The sequence below is a fragment of the Gobius niger genome (assembly GCF_951799975.1).
Source record: "Gobius niger genome assembly, chromosome: 8".
NCBI classification, from domain to species: Eukaryota; Metazoa; Chordata; class Actinopteri; order Gobiiformes; family Gobiidae; genus Gobius; species Gobius niger.
In genome coordinates this window covers 13,700,153-13,713,927 of record NC_136859.1, presented here as the reverse complement: position 1 = coordinate 13,713,927, position 13,775 = coordinate 13,700,153, and the positions used below count along the sequence as shown (strand labels likewise).

Genomic DNA, 13,775 nt, shown 5'->3' with positions numbered 1-13,775 from the left:
CCTTGAGTAGGGCTGGATACCGGAGCAGGAGAAAGATAGATCCAAGTTTTGATGAGGTTGGCCCTGGGATAGCATTAAAGGAACAGGCCACAGTTTTTCCATACTGAGATATGTTCTTTCCTGAGCTTAGACGAGTTGATGCGTGCCTGTCTGGTCTTTGCTTCTAATTTCACCCCGTTTGGAGCTATAGGAATATACTGGGAGAGGCGAAATGCTAAAAACATCGACGGGTACGCATCAACTCGTCTAAACTCAGGTAAGAACATATCTCAGTATGGAAAAACGGAGGCCTGTTCCTTTTAAGGATGTGAATTTGTTGTTTCAGCTCAAATTAATGTTTTTTGCCCATTTTTTCCTTCTATTTTTCCCCCTTTTTTGCTTTTGTTTTATTGCCCAATGTTTGCTCCATTTTCCCCATTTTTTTTTAATTATTTTTTGCTCCAATTATTTTCTGTTTTTCCCCTCATTTTTGCTAATTTTATGTTGCTATGTTTTCTCTATTGCCTCTATTTTCCCCATTTTTTAAATCAAATTTTCCCCTTTTTTGCCACAATTATTCCCCATTTTTCACACACATTTCTTGACATTTCTTGAGATGAACCCGATTGTGTAAATTTGCAGATCTTCCACGCATAATGTTCTATTTTCTGGTTCTAGAAAACTAATATTTCAGTATAGGTGTCAGAAAAAAGGATCATTCAGGTATCGAAAGCATCGTTAAAGTACTGGTATTGGAATGTAACGGTACCCAGCCCTACTGCACTCTTGTTTTTCCCCCCGCTCTACCCACCTCTAAATACTGGTGAGATGCAGAATGCGCAGCACTTTAAGGTTTCCGATGAGTGTGTATTGGGATTTCATGTACAGTTTATCGTGCCATTGTCGGATGTGAAGAATAGACTGAGACGTGTTTGGCGTAGTTAGAAGTGAGACTTTTCACTGACTCTTTCATTAGTATTTGAAATAAGATATACAGTGATTCTTTTGGGACCAATGTGCGAAATATTGTTTAATTTACCGTAGCACATTAAGTAGGATAAATTAGCTGAATGAGACTAATGCAGTTGGATGTGTTTTACAACAACAACCACACTTGAAATGTGCATTTTGGTTAATAGCTGCTGCAGTAATGGAGATTTAAGCCTTGTAAATGACTAATTCTGCTGTATAGTGCTTGCTGTTTGAGCTTGTTGACGACCAACAGCATGACTGTCCTATTTCAATTTTTTCTCTCGGGTAGATCGTGTTAAGAGCGATATCATGGCATGTCACTTAACGACCCACCTTCATCCCGTAAAGTCTATTAACGAAATATCCTTTAATATTTGTGTCCCCATCGTTCTGCTCTATTGTGTAAGAAACATGTCAAAAAGCCTGTTCTTCAATAAAGCCACACTGCGTAACGTCCCAGGTCATACGTTGCTACATCTCACTTTGGAATAGATCATAGGGTTGGGGTTATTTTTGACACATTTTTTGTTACAAGCAAAACGGCAACATCTCCATGGAAACAAGCTCCACCCCCCAGCAAAGCTACCAGTCAGGTCTGTGGAGAGTAAAGCAGGGCGGGCTCTATGACAAAGCTACTCAGGGTGCATCAGAGTTTCAAAAAGGTGCAAATACAGGGTTTAAAAAAGGAAGTCAAATGTAATGCTCCTTTTAATGCCCAAATAATATACTTCAGTGCCACACACAGAAAAAAAGTCTGTGCATATTTAATTTCTAAAGATATGCAAACATTTCATCAAACAGAGGAAAAGAATTGGAAAAAAAAAAGCTTTTTTGCAAAGATATGTGATCCATTTCAGCCAAAACTGCAACTGAATACTTTTTCTTCCCCTAATGAACTTATACGGTAAAAAATGTTAAGCAATAATTTGACAATAAATTTAGATTTAATGCCAGTTTTAATCCAATTTGATACTTTTAATGCCATTTAAAGTGATAGTCTGTAAATTTGCAAAGTTAGGAGAGATTGGAAAGTATACAATTCAAATTCCTCCCCTCTTGGACCAGAAAACCAAAATAAGGAGAGTAGGAACAGAATTTTCAAACGTAAATGATCAAGCTCCTCCCCCATTCCCTGATTGGTCCTGACAGGCTGCTTCACAGGAATCCCGGGGATTCTGATTAGTTGCTGAAATCAGCAAAGGGAGGGACTTTAGAAAAATATAATAATTTAGCATTACTTACATTACTTCAAATTTCGAACCAAGGCGGTCAATTATACACAATCTATTACATTTATAAAACATTTAAACTTACAGACTATCACTTCAAGGCCTTGATTTTGGCACTATTCATTTAATGACTTTTAATTCCCTGCGGAAACCCTGACATAGAGATCCTTGCCATTAAAATACATTGTGATGCATCTACATCCGAGGGTGCAAACATCTAAAATGAGGTTGCAATACACCCTTTGCACCCTGTAGATCTGGGCCTGGAGTGAATGAACTTTTTTTTAAGGCATTCACCAACAAAAACACCTTTAATGAAATAGGTTTTAATTTATTTGGGCGACATGTTATGCAGTTTGGCTTTATCCATTTTGTTATTTGTGGCGTTTCACGTGAAAGTTACGGTTATGTAGGTAATCCCCGTTTCACAGTATTAAACCAAATGTAGTACTTTTGTTATGTATACAACTTTTTTGTCAGCATTCAACCCGTGACTAAGTGCATTATTGTAAATGTGTATTGATAATGAGATTGAGAGGAACAGTTTCATTACAACATTTGTTCCTGCAGAAGCTGTTTTCCCCCTGTTGTTCAGTATAAATAGCAAACCTCTTGTACATGGCTTCTGAATTAGCTTCATTTTGCCTTCAATCTGACGTGCGGCCGGCGGCTGTGAGGAAACAGCAGAAATTCCTTGGGAGGATGGGCTCTTGTTGTGACTTCTGTGACCGTCAGTCTCCTGTCCAGCCTTCAAACGTGTGCTCCATTTGAACTGAGCTGTTTGTCTCTCTGAGGCGTGAATGTATAATGTATACAACTCTTGTCTGCATTCAGCCAGCAGCTCCGAAAGCCAAACGTACCCACCCTATTACACTATATCCACACTGCTGTTATTATGTCCCTTTGTAATTGTTTTGCTTGTATGCTGTAAAGATGCAAAAATGGACACCCTTATTTTTTTCTCCTAATCAGTATTGTAATATATTTAATAAAAAACTTTTATGAAGATGTGCACATGCCCACTTTTCTTACGATAGCATTTGATTATTTTATTACAAACATGTATAAATACCAAATTACTTTTAAAGAAACATACAAGACAAACAATAAACTCGCACTGTGGTATTTTCAGGCTGCTTCTGGTGGTACTAATCCTCCTCTGCAGCTCTAGATTTCGTTTTAGACCAGTTCATTAGTCCTAAAAGGTACATTATGGAACTTTTTAATGTGAAAAAAACCCTCCCCAGTCTTATCATTGATGACCCAGTGGCTGCATGAGTGGTTCGCATGGCACTTTTACTTTCCATCACTGTGGCTCCAGGATCAATTGTTTGTAGAGTTTCTGGTAGGTTTTCACCCTCGCACTAAAAAAAACTACAAAACAATTGATCCTGTAACACTGTAGAGTAGGAGTGTGACAATATATATCGATTTTCCGATATATCGCGATATTTTGCTGAATGATGCGACACCGATACTTTCCCCCCCCCCGATATTGACACATTTGATGACGTCATGCATATTAATGAGGCAGGACAGCAGGGGCAGCGCTACAGTTTTAAGCACTTGGACCAAACACTGTCACACAAATAAATGACTTTTCATGATAGTTAAGAAGATAAGATTACTTTGGGGTTTATCTATTACTTTTTAGGACTGTGGTTTCTTGTTTATTTAAATGTAAATTAAGTCACTGACAGATCCATAGACCCATTTTCAGTGTGTAAGTCAGGGATCATTTATAAAAGTGGTACAAAGCACATAAAAAGAGATGTAAAAGATGCATAATATGTAGTATGTTAAAATAAAGGTAAAAAGTAGCATTTTGAAATCGTGATTATTGTAGGTTATTTTTATGCAATATATCCATTATCGCAGTATTGGCGTTTCGTGAGATAATCGTTATCGTGAGCCATGTGTCGCGTATCGAATCGTGAGGTACCCAGAGGTTCCCACCTCTACTGTAGAGGCCACTGTGAAAGTAAAGGTGCCATGCTAACCACTCATACAGCCATTGAGTCACAAAAAGATCAATTACGTACAAATAGTATGTTTTTTTTCCCTTGCATAAAACGTTCCATAATGCACCTTTAATTCATGGTTTTATTCAAGCCCAAGTTTAAACCTGACTCAGACCTGTTAATATAGCGGTACTCAGAGCTACATTGTTAAAGTTCATGTAAAAGCTCAAAGAAACACTGCACTCCACTTAAAACATGCCTTATGACAGCCTAGTTCATTCATGTTTCCATTGTCCATAGGTCTCCATATTAACCCAGCTGTTCCCACAGTCCAGACACTTACAGAGGTTATGGTTTATGGTTTGGTTTGAACAGCAACACGTCCGTAAATCTGCAACCACTGCACACTGGATCCTAAATAACAACGTTCTTAGCAACAGCAGCCGATGTCCTCGATAGTTTATCAAAGTGCTGCCTAAGTTCCTGTAGTTTCTCTTCGTGACCGAATTCATTTTCCGCTTCTGCCTCTTCAACGAGCGACTGTCGGATGCAGCTTTTGAGCTGTTCAATCCCGAATCCAGTGAGAGCCGAGACGGGAATGATGTGTTGAAAGTTAATGTACTCGTCTGGTATCATGTCATCATCTAGAATGGAACAGAACCCTAACAATAGCCACCCCAACAACAGAAAAAGGAGAAGTATTCATTGGAATTGTAAAACAGAATGATTATGTATCTGAATTGAAATTAACATTAAAACTACCTTCTGGGTTTTGAAGCTGGACTTTCAGTTCTTCTAGTTTTTCTGCAGCATCTGGGAGGTCCATCTTGTTCACCACCAGCAAAGCAGGTTTGGACACGAGCTCCTTCTTGTAAAGCTCCAGCTCCTTATTGACAATTCAAGCAAACAATCGACCATCATGTAACAGAGTGTGACTGATCAGAAGTCACTGCAGTACAGAGTATTGTTTGTACCTTTGTCAGGAGTTGCACAGCTTCAAACGCAGATCGGAATGGGGTTTTACTTGCCAGCTGGAAACCACTGACATCCACCTTGATCAGACAGATACTACATGATTCACAGCCCTCGGTAATACGCCTACGTGGCCATAATCATGTGTTGTTAATGGGATATTTCAGGATTTTTGACAAAGGGCCTCATTTCCTAGTTATCCAGAGTGTTGTTGATTTCTAGAGATATTTATTTTTTGTAATTCATGCAGTTCTTATATTTGAAGAGTTTCATGGTGCTAGGCTAGTGCAAGGCTAGCGCATTTCTATGGTATCAGCTAGCCTGCATTAAAAAACAGCTCCACAGTGCACCTGAGGCAAATCACTTACAACACCAGACTAATGATGAAAATGTCTGTGTCGATAGAATAATCTTTGGATTATAACGGACTTTGCATCACATGAATGATCGAATTTTGAGGGACTATTCTCAAGCAGATCACTCCGCCGCTGCGTAACTTAGTAACTTACAACCAAGAAGCTGATGCTGCTCAAATATAAGTTATTTTAAATGCAAAATGGTTAAACTTATTCTATCGACACAGACATTTATATTGTTATAAGTGATTTGCCTCAGGTGCACTGTGGAGTGTGTCAGACTGTATTAATGCAGGCCAGCTGATACCATAGAAATGTGCTAGCCTTGCACGAGCCTAGCGCCACGAAACTCTTCAAATATAAGAACTGCATGAATTACAAAAAAATATCTCCAGAAATCAGCAACACTGGATAACTAGTAAATGAGGCCCTATGTCAAAAATCCTGAAATGTCCCTTTAAACTCCATATAGATGAAGCTTTTGTACAATCAAACGCACCACAAAAAGAAGCTGTTTTGTCCTCTCCACATGTTTGAGAAACCTGTGGCCCATGCCTTTGTTTAAGTGAGCCCCTTCAATGAGCCCAGGGAGATCAGCCACAGAGATCTAGAATCATTAGATACAAACATTAGGTTAATATGAAATACTTTGATCACAAGTTATAGAATAATGTTCAAATGCCCTCACTTGTTTGTGATCTTTATACATCAGTTTCCCAATTTCTGGTTGCAAAGTGGTAACTACAGAAAGGAAATCATTTAAAGTGCTTTGAAAGCCAAAAGGAAAACGTGTGGGGTAAAGTTAGAATTGCTTACATGCATAGCTGGCAATCTCAGGTTTTGCATTAGACAAAGCAGTCAAAAGAGAAGATTTTCCTGCGTTTGGGAATCTGAAAGTAAATCAAAATGCATTCAAATAATGTAATGAAAATCAGGACAGTTCCAAGTATGAATGTTTGCAGTCTTACCCCACTAAACCCATGTCAGCGACGAGTTTCAGATCCAGCCTAATTTGGCAGGGTCTTGCTTTACTTGGATTAAATAGAGAGTGATATGAGCCACCCTTTCCACCTTTCGCAACCTTCACACAATCCCCAACAGCATCCAAATTACCTAAAACAGAAAATACATCAACTTTATTCAGATCATAAACCAGATCTAAAATAGGACCTAACCACAATTAATAGATTGTAGTACCATAGTTTGAAAAATCATTGTATCAATCAATCATCTTCACTCTTGCTTTTGAGCTCACAGAACATTACAGATTACTCTTAAAATGAGTCACAGTGGTTGTCCTACCGATGAGCCTGCCATTGTCCGTAGTGACGGTGATGCCAACAGGTGCCGGAATACTGCAGTCCTCACCGCGCGCCCCTTTCAGAGCTTTTACACTGTTCAGACACATTTCATATGCATTTTACAGGACAGCAAGAAAACGGCTGCTCAATACAGACATCATCAGCATTTACCAAACCAAACACATAAGAATGTATGTTCTGGCACACCATATGAGCCAAAAAGTCAACTTTCAACCTGGATAAATGAATGAATGACCAGATTAACCCTAGAACACTATTGCCGGGTGTTTTTCACCTGAGCAAATACATGTATGTGATTTTTAATTATGCTGCGTTTATCTGAGTGTCATGGGTCTCTGGGCAGCTTCAGCTTTGTCTTTGACATCTTTGATGACCTGGGTCCAAAACACACTTTTTCCTATAGGCTCATGTTCAGGTGATTTTCACCCAGCGATGGTGATAGAAAGTAGGTTAGGGTTAATGTATTTAATCAGGCAGTCTTGCCCCCTTTCAAGGTTGACATTCAGGGCTGCCACATTTATTTTGCGACTTCAACTACAGCTTTGCTCCTGTCGCAGAGTTCGGTGTCTCTGACCTCCCAGTAAGTGAGTAACACATAGTTATTTTAATCAGCTGGTCATTTATACCCATTCAAAATATGACATATTTGTGGCCGTTTGTGTGCCAAGGACACTGAGCCTTCACCAGAGAAGTCTCACATATCCCAGGAATGGGTTTTTATCTGGTCCTCTCATGATGCTTTTCTTTCATTTTATTAGACACGACACAGTTTAATATAAAAGAACACAACTCAAATGTGTCATGTATTTTCATGTTTTAATAGATTTTGATGACAAGTACTTTTTATCGGTTGTATTATCTCGAGTAAAAATCACCAGGCGTTAGTGACGGTGTTATGAATTTGAGCGATAGTGTTCTAGGGTTAATCAGTTAATGGCTATTTTTTCTGTTCTCAAATTGTTCATCAATTGAATTGATAATTACAAAACCTGTCATTAAGTATATGCAGGTAATGCCTTTTTTTTAGATATAGTGCATTAGTGCAATAGTAGTCTACCCACTCACCTGCTGTTTTCCCCAGTCCCTGCCACAAAGCGTTTGTGTGGATATTTGTCTTTAACTTTCTTCAAAGTCATGTCTTTTGTGGCCACCACCCAAACATCTCCACCGTCTCCACCTTGACCACCGAGACGAGGTAAACCCATGCCCCCACTGCCTCCACGCACATACAGCCGCAGATTATCAATGAACTTCCCGTACTGCAACCAAACAAAACAAACTTATTAAAGCAAGGGATACATTTACTATCAGTGTCTCCATCCATTGTAAACTGCTACTCATGTGCATCAAATTACGAAACATCAAAAAATGTAAACACTATTCTACTATCACAATGAATGTAGCTGAAATTAGCTGCGTTAACTTTAAATCATGCAAATGTATAATGTTACCGTACATGCATTGACAAATAACAAACGTACCTTTCGGCAGCAAATTCTACTCAATTGAACCATCTTCTTTACGTTTTGGGACAGATTATTGATGTATATTAAGCTAGCTAGCGGCTACTTCACATGTTTTTGGAAGGACAACAGGAAGCGCATGTCAGCGGCTCGCTCTGATTGGTCCAGCGTTTGAGGGGGCGGGGCTAAAATCAAATTAAAGACGAATACATGCACGAGAATGAAAGTGCGCATTTCTTCTTTTTTTATGATTAAATGCAAAACATTTCAAAACGATGTGCACTATATTATGGACGGTATATTTTCACCTCTTAACCCCCACCTGAACCGAGCACATTTATGTAACATTTCTAAGCATTTTTTTTTCGTGTTTTTGTCACGTTTTTATGTCACTTTTCAGTTTGCCGCTTTTTAGTCGTGTTTTTGTCGCATTTTATTGTGTTTGTGTTGCTTTGTTACTTTTTTGTCTCTATTTTGTTGGATTTTCATCTGGGTAAAGCCAAACTGGAGAAAACGTGCTCAGTTCAGGCGGAGGGTAAGAGGTTAAAACTAGCCTAGATTAAAACATTTGGATTTATTTGTGCATAAGAATGATCTCGGATGTATTAAAAGCGATATACATTCATGTGCATCTCATACATTCACCGCGTGCAGTTACATAAAGGGATGCAGCAGGCGGTGCTGATGGATGCGGTGATGCTGTAATCGCAACCTCGTCCTGTGAGCGCGCTTACGTCTGGTGCATGCGCATGTGACGACAAAGACTCAGGAGCCGGTAGGACACTGGACCATTTTCCACAAGAAGCGTGATTTGGCGAATAAAGAGTGCGCTGCCCTTATGTGATGCTGTGCGGGTGAGCGTGTCCGGTGATGGCCACGGCATGTAGCGGCCGAGAGAGACGCAGGGCCCTCCCCCTGGACTGAACCTATTTATACGGGCCCCCCCACGGCCACCGGCAGGTCGCGATAACAGGACACTACTAGAACACCAAGTCACAGTGCGGTAAGACATCTTATTTTGGTCAACTGCGGCTATTGTGTAAAGCCATTGATAAATGATCCGACAGCCTAATAATGATGAGTGCAGCCCGGGACGAACGCAGTCTTTTTTTCCATGTTAAAGACTGATCCACGAGGATGTCAGCTTCGTACGCAATATAGTGTGGTGGGTTCTTCTGCCAGCAGGTTCACCGTCCGGCATGTGCTTCTGAATTTAGGTAAAGAAGCTGGTTTCTATGGAAGTCCTATTGCATAACAAAGGACTAGACAGTGGGTGCAATTGACTATTAATATCACAATATGGCTGTCTATTCAAACGTGTCCTCAGAAGATGCATGCACGTGCGGCAGATGCTGTAGATACTTTGTACAGTTTTGATCTGTGGTTGCATCAAGCTGTTTGCAACTGAGACAGTGTGTGTGTGTTTTTTTTATACCAATAATACTCTGGAGTGAGAGTTTGATGATGGGGCATATAAGAAATACACAAGGTGAACACAACATGTACAGCTAATTTGTAAAATAATAAGGCAACTAAAGATTGAACTAAGACCTAAAAAGTGGACCTTGGAGTTCAGATTATGTCACACATGCTTAAACACAAGGCCAAAATAAACCCATGAGTGCTGACAAAGAATCCATATTTACATCATCTACACAGCTATAAATAACAAACTAATGAAGTTAATGCAAAGTCAAATCTCAAAGTTAATTCATAATACATGTATGAAATTCAGACTTTGCACAGAAATGCCCACCTGCCAAACAGGGCACATTCTCCAAACTGGTCGAGCAATGTGTGGAATCCCAGTGCTTTCACTGATAAGCGTAAACAGAGCAAAGACAGTGGCTGCAGTGGAGAGGATTGGCACTTTGCTGGATGTGACCTTATGAGCGCTTTGGTGTAGTATTTTGTTGGAAGAGTCTAGTGAAGGCTATAGCATAGAGGTGGTGACTGTCAGCATGCCAGGAGCAAATTTTCATCCTGCTGCTTTTGAAAGAGGCGGTAAAGACATAAACAGGACCAGTGGGATTAAGGCCCACTGAAGAATGATCACGGGGGATTTGCTGCCCGCCGGGCACACAATGGCATTGACGTGTAGCACACAGACTCCACTACACATGCTTCACGGCAACGTTTCACAACAGATCCAGGCCTACATAAATCTGATTAGAACTGCCCTTTGTTTTGGAAGCGGCAGTAGGGGTTAACATAGGCCCATCCAGCCGCGGGCCATGCTTGACGGGACAGGGGTGTGTGGGGCTGGAATAGGGGCACGCTGTGTTGTGACGGGATGTTTCCACGTGTGAGAAGTTCCAGACAGACAGGGAGGGTCCAATGTGTGGGAACACAAAGACCAGACGAAAATGGATGTTTTTCTGTACGTTTCTGTGTCAGCTGATGAGACTGGACATTAGAGTACAAGTACATTAAGTACAAGTACATTACAAGTACAAGGCGGTTTGAGCCTGCTCCAAACAACACTCTATAACACTGTTTATATATGTAAATAAAGTAAATCTGAATAAATCCCAATCCAGGACAGACACCTCCGTGAACTAACTTCTACAGTCTGCTTCCATGCAGGTGAGGGCCCAGGCTGCTGCCATGCCTTTACTTGAGGAAACCACTCTGCCACAGGAGCGCCCACCAACTATTCCTGTGGTTATCATAGGTAACATTTTTATCCTATAGTGAAATGGCTGATGGACCTGTTGGTGCAATTTTACTTAAATAAGATAAGCCTTTATTGATCTTTGAGAAACTTGGTAACACAGGCTTGTAAAGTGCAATACAAGTCTAAGCCATTATATTATTATCTCAGAATGAAGAAATTCACTTGCTCTCTCTAGGGAATGGGCCATCTGGAATTTGCCTCTCCTACCTCTTGAGTGGATACAAGCCTTATTTTGATACGAAAACTGTTCACCCAAACCCAATTCTGTACCGAAAACTACAGGAGGCCAAGCACATGCCCATCACTGAGCAGGTAGGACAACCACGTTTGTTACACTTGATACAGAAGAATGATGATAGTGTTTGTTTCAGGACCTGGAATATCTGAGTGAGGGGCTGGAGGGTAGGTCAACAAACCCTGTGGCAGTGCTTTTTGACACGCTCCTGCACCCAAACGCTGACTTTGGCTACGAGTTTCCATCAGTGCTTCAGTGGAGAAGGGACAAGACACAGCACATCCCTCATCTGGTCCTGGGCCGGTCCACGCCTGGAGGGGCCTGGCATGTAAGGCCACCAGTGCTGTACTGATTTGCCTTCTTGTGGTTCTTTAACAGGATTTTGCTTCTGTCTTTAGGCCATGGAAGGATCCATGCTTACAATCAGTCTGGGAATATGGATGGAGCTTCCAGGTGTTAACTACAGAGTCCTGACCAATGGGAAACGCAGGTGAGTGAGTGAGGGGGATACAACATTTCCTATTTTTATTTCCAACATCCTGATTGTGTTTCTACTTTAGGGATGTAACCGGTGATAGGGCTACTCCTGAGGAGATTTCTTCTTATTATTGCAACTATGTGAAGCTCAAGGGTCTCCAGAAGAACTTTGCTGATAACACTTATGTCACATCTGTTCAGAAGCTGTGTCGTGGACACAGCGAGGAGGGCCAGGAGAATGGGCACACAGGTCCAACTAATAGTGGAGACCTAGAGGGCAGTGATGCAGGCGCTCTGTGGGAGGTCCGGGGGTACCAGCAGCTGCAGAGCCACTCTCATGTGCCCTTCTCTCTGTTCGCTGAGAATGTGATCCTTGCTACAGGAGCATCAGATTCTCCAGTCCGACTGGGTGTAGAAGGGGAGGACCTTCCATTTGTTTTCCAAAGCATTTCAGACCTAGGCCAGGCACTGAGCCAAAAGAAGCTGGATATGAACTCTGACCCAGTTTTGATTGTGGGCGCCGGTTTGAGTGCAGCAGATGCAGTGCTTTGTGCTTGTCACAGCAAAGTCAAAGTGCTGCATGTGTTTCGCAAAAGCACCAATGACCCAGACCTCATCTTCAAACAGCTGCCCAAAACTCTGTATCCTGAGTACCACAAGGTCTACAACATGATGTGCTCGCAGACCTACACAAGTGCAGGGTCTTCCACTCTTCCCAACAGGCCACAGGCCACAAGCATTGCTTCGTCCGTCTGTGCCAAGATGTGTCCAAAGCCTCAGCTCCCCACAGCCAAGGTGACTGATGTCAGCCTGTTTCCTGACTACACCAGTTTCCCAGAGCACTGCGTGGTCTCTTTCCAGCCTGACATGAAGTGCTTACTTCAGGGAAACAACTCCCTCAAAGCATTCAAGGTATCTATGGTCCTGGTGCTGATTGGGACTAATCCAAATTTGTTCTTTCTAAAAGACCAAGGTCAATACCTTGGTCAAGATTCAACTAAACCCATCTCATGCAAACAGAACCAGATAGACATTAATCCATACACATTTGAGTGCACCAAGGAGCCGGGCCTGTTTGCTATGGGTCCACTCATTGGTGATAACTTTGTGCGCTTTTTAAAAGGCGGAGCTTTGGGCATTGCTTCCTGTCTGCTGAAGAGATATAAGAAAAAAGAAAAAATCATCAGCAATGGAGGGAATGATTTTATCTGAACAGTCTTTTATTGGAAACTGAGCGCACATAATCACAACAGTATGAATTGAAAGGTTCTTTTAAACAAAGACATTGAGAACTTTTAAATAAAATCTCCATCTCATGCCTCATTCATAGCTTGTTGGAGGTTCAATCCGCTGTCAGTGCCAATTTCAATTCAGTCTGTGACCTCATAACCACATTGTACCTTTTTTTTTTAAATCAGGGTAATTTCTATACAGTTTGTCCATCTGCTTCTAAAATGTCTGTTTTGACTTGACTTCAGTTAATCAATATTTTGCGACTAGTTTTCACCGGTGGAAGTGAGCTGGTCTTTACATTATGTGTGATCATTGTTTATATGGTAGTAGCAATCTTAGGACCCGCGACTAACATTAAACCTATATCCCAAAATAAGACGCCATCACAAAACTTTAAGACAAATGTGAACTAACTTTACAGTGAAAAAAGCTGAATAGATGGATCTTTAGTCGTGTTGTTCCGATTTTCCCATCTGATCCGGTGCAGATACTTGGGCTCTGAATATTCACCGATATCGAGTATCACACACACATTTCAAGGCCCAGAACACATGGCTCATTATGCTTAATAAACTGGCTGTGAATAATGCTGCTTTGCCAATGTTCTGCTTCAACTCTATAGATTAAATGAAGGTAAAGAAGAAAAATAACACAAATGTATATGTGCTGTGATTATTAAAAGTCTGCAGAGCCCTCACAGCCATTATTTAAGCTGCTGTGTGCACTAACTACTGTGGCTTGAATCTGTACTAAGTCCTCTTTTGGATGGGTTCTGGTTCAGGTACTTGCTGATACCGATATCTAAAACATCTGCGGTATTGGCATAAAATCCGATACCAGTGTCGGAACAACCCTAATCTAATAAAGTCTTAAGTGCCAAACATTCAACACCTTAGTAA

General features: G+C 41.0%; 2 protein-coding genes across 3 annotated transcripts; one reads left to right on the top strand and one right to left on the bottom strand.

Moving 5' to 3' along the window:
* Positions 1-4,274: 4,274 nt before the first annotated feature.
* On the bottom strand, positions 4,275-8,385 carry gtpbp10 (GTP-binding protein 10 (putative)). The gene is made up of 10 exons (XM_079562146.1): positions 8,273-8,385; positions 7,857-8,050; positions 6,772-6,863; positions 6,438-6,582; positions 6,286-6,359; positions 6,158-6,210; positions 5,969-6,076; positions 5,116-5,193; positions 4,904-5,027; positions 4,275-4,803 (listed from the first exon to the last, which is right to left on the bottom strand). Exons 1-10 carry the CDS (start codon positions 8,303-8,305, stop codon positions 4,556-4,558), a joined length of 1,149 nt encoding a protein of 382 aa, XP_079418272.1. The 5' UTR covers positions 8,306-8,385; the 3' UTR covers positions 4,275-4,555.
* Positions 8,386-8,931: 546 nt separating this feature from the next.
* osgin2 (oxidative stress induced growth inhibitor family member 2) lies at positions 8,932-13,646 on the top strand (the record flags this gene model as incomplete). 2 transcript variants are annotated; one of them, XM_079562076.1, is made up of 6 exons in its annotated part: positions 8,932-9,257; positions 10,841-10,928; positions 11,107-11,243; positions 11,303-11,494; positions 11,565-11,656; positions 11,727-13,646. In XM_079562076.1, 5 exons carry the CDS (start codon positions 10,862-10,864, stop codon positions 12,853-12,855), a joined length of 1,617 nt encoding a protein of 538 aa, XP_079418202.1. In that variant the 3' UTR covers positions 12,856-13,646. The 2 variants fall into 2 exon arrangements, with proteins under 2 accessions (XP_079418202.1, XP_079418203.1); XM_079562077.1 differs by lacking the exon at positions 8,932-9,257 and having other exon boundaries at positions 10,835-10,928.
* Positions 13,647-13,775: the final 129 nt, after the last annotated feature.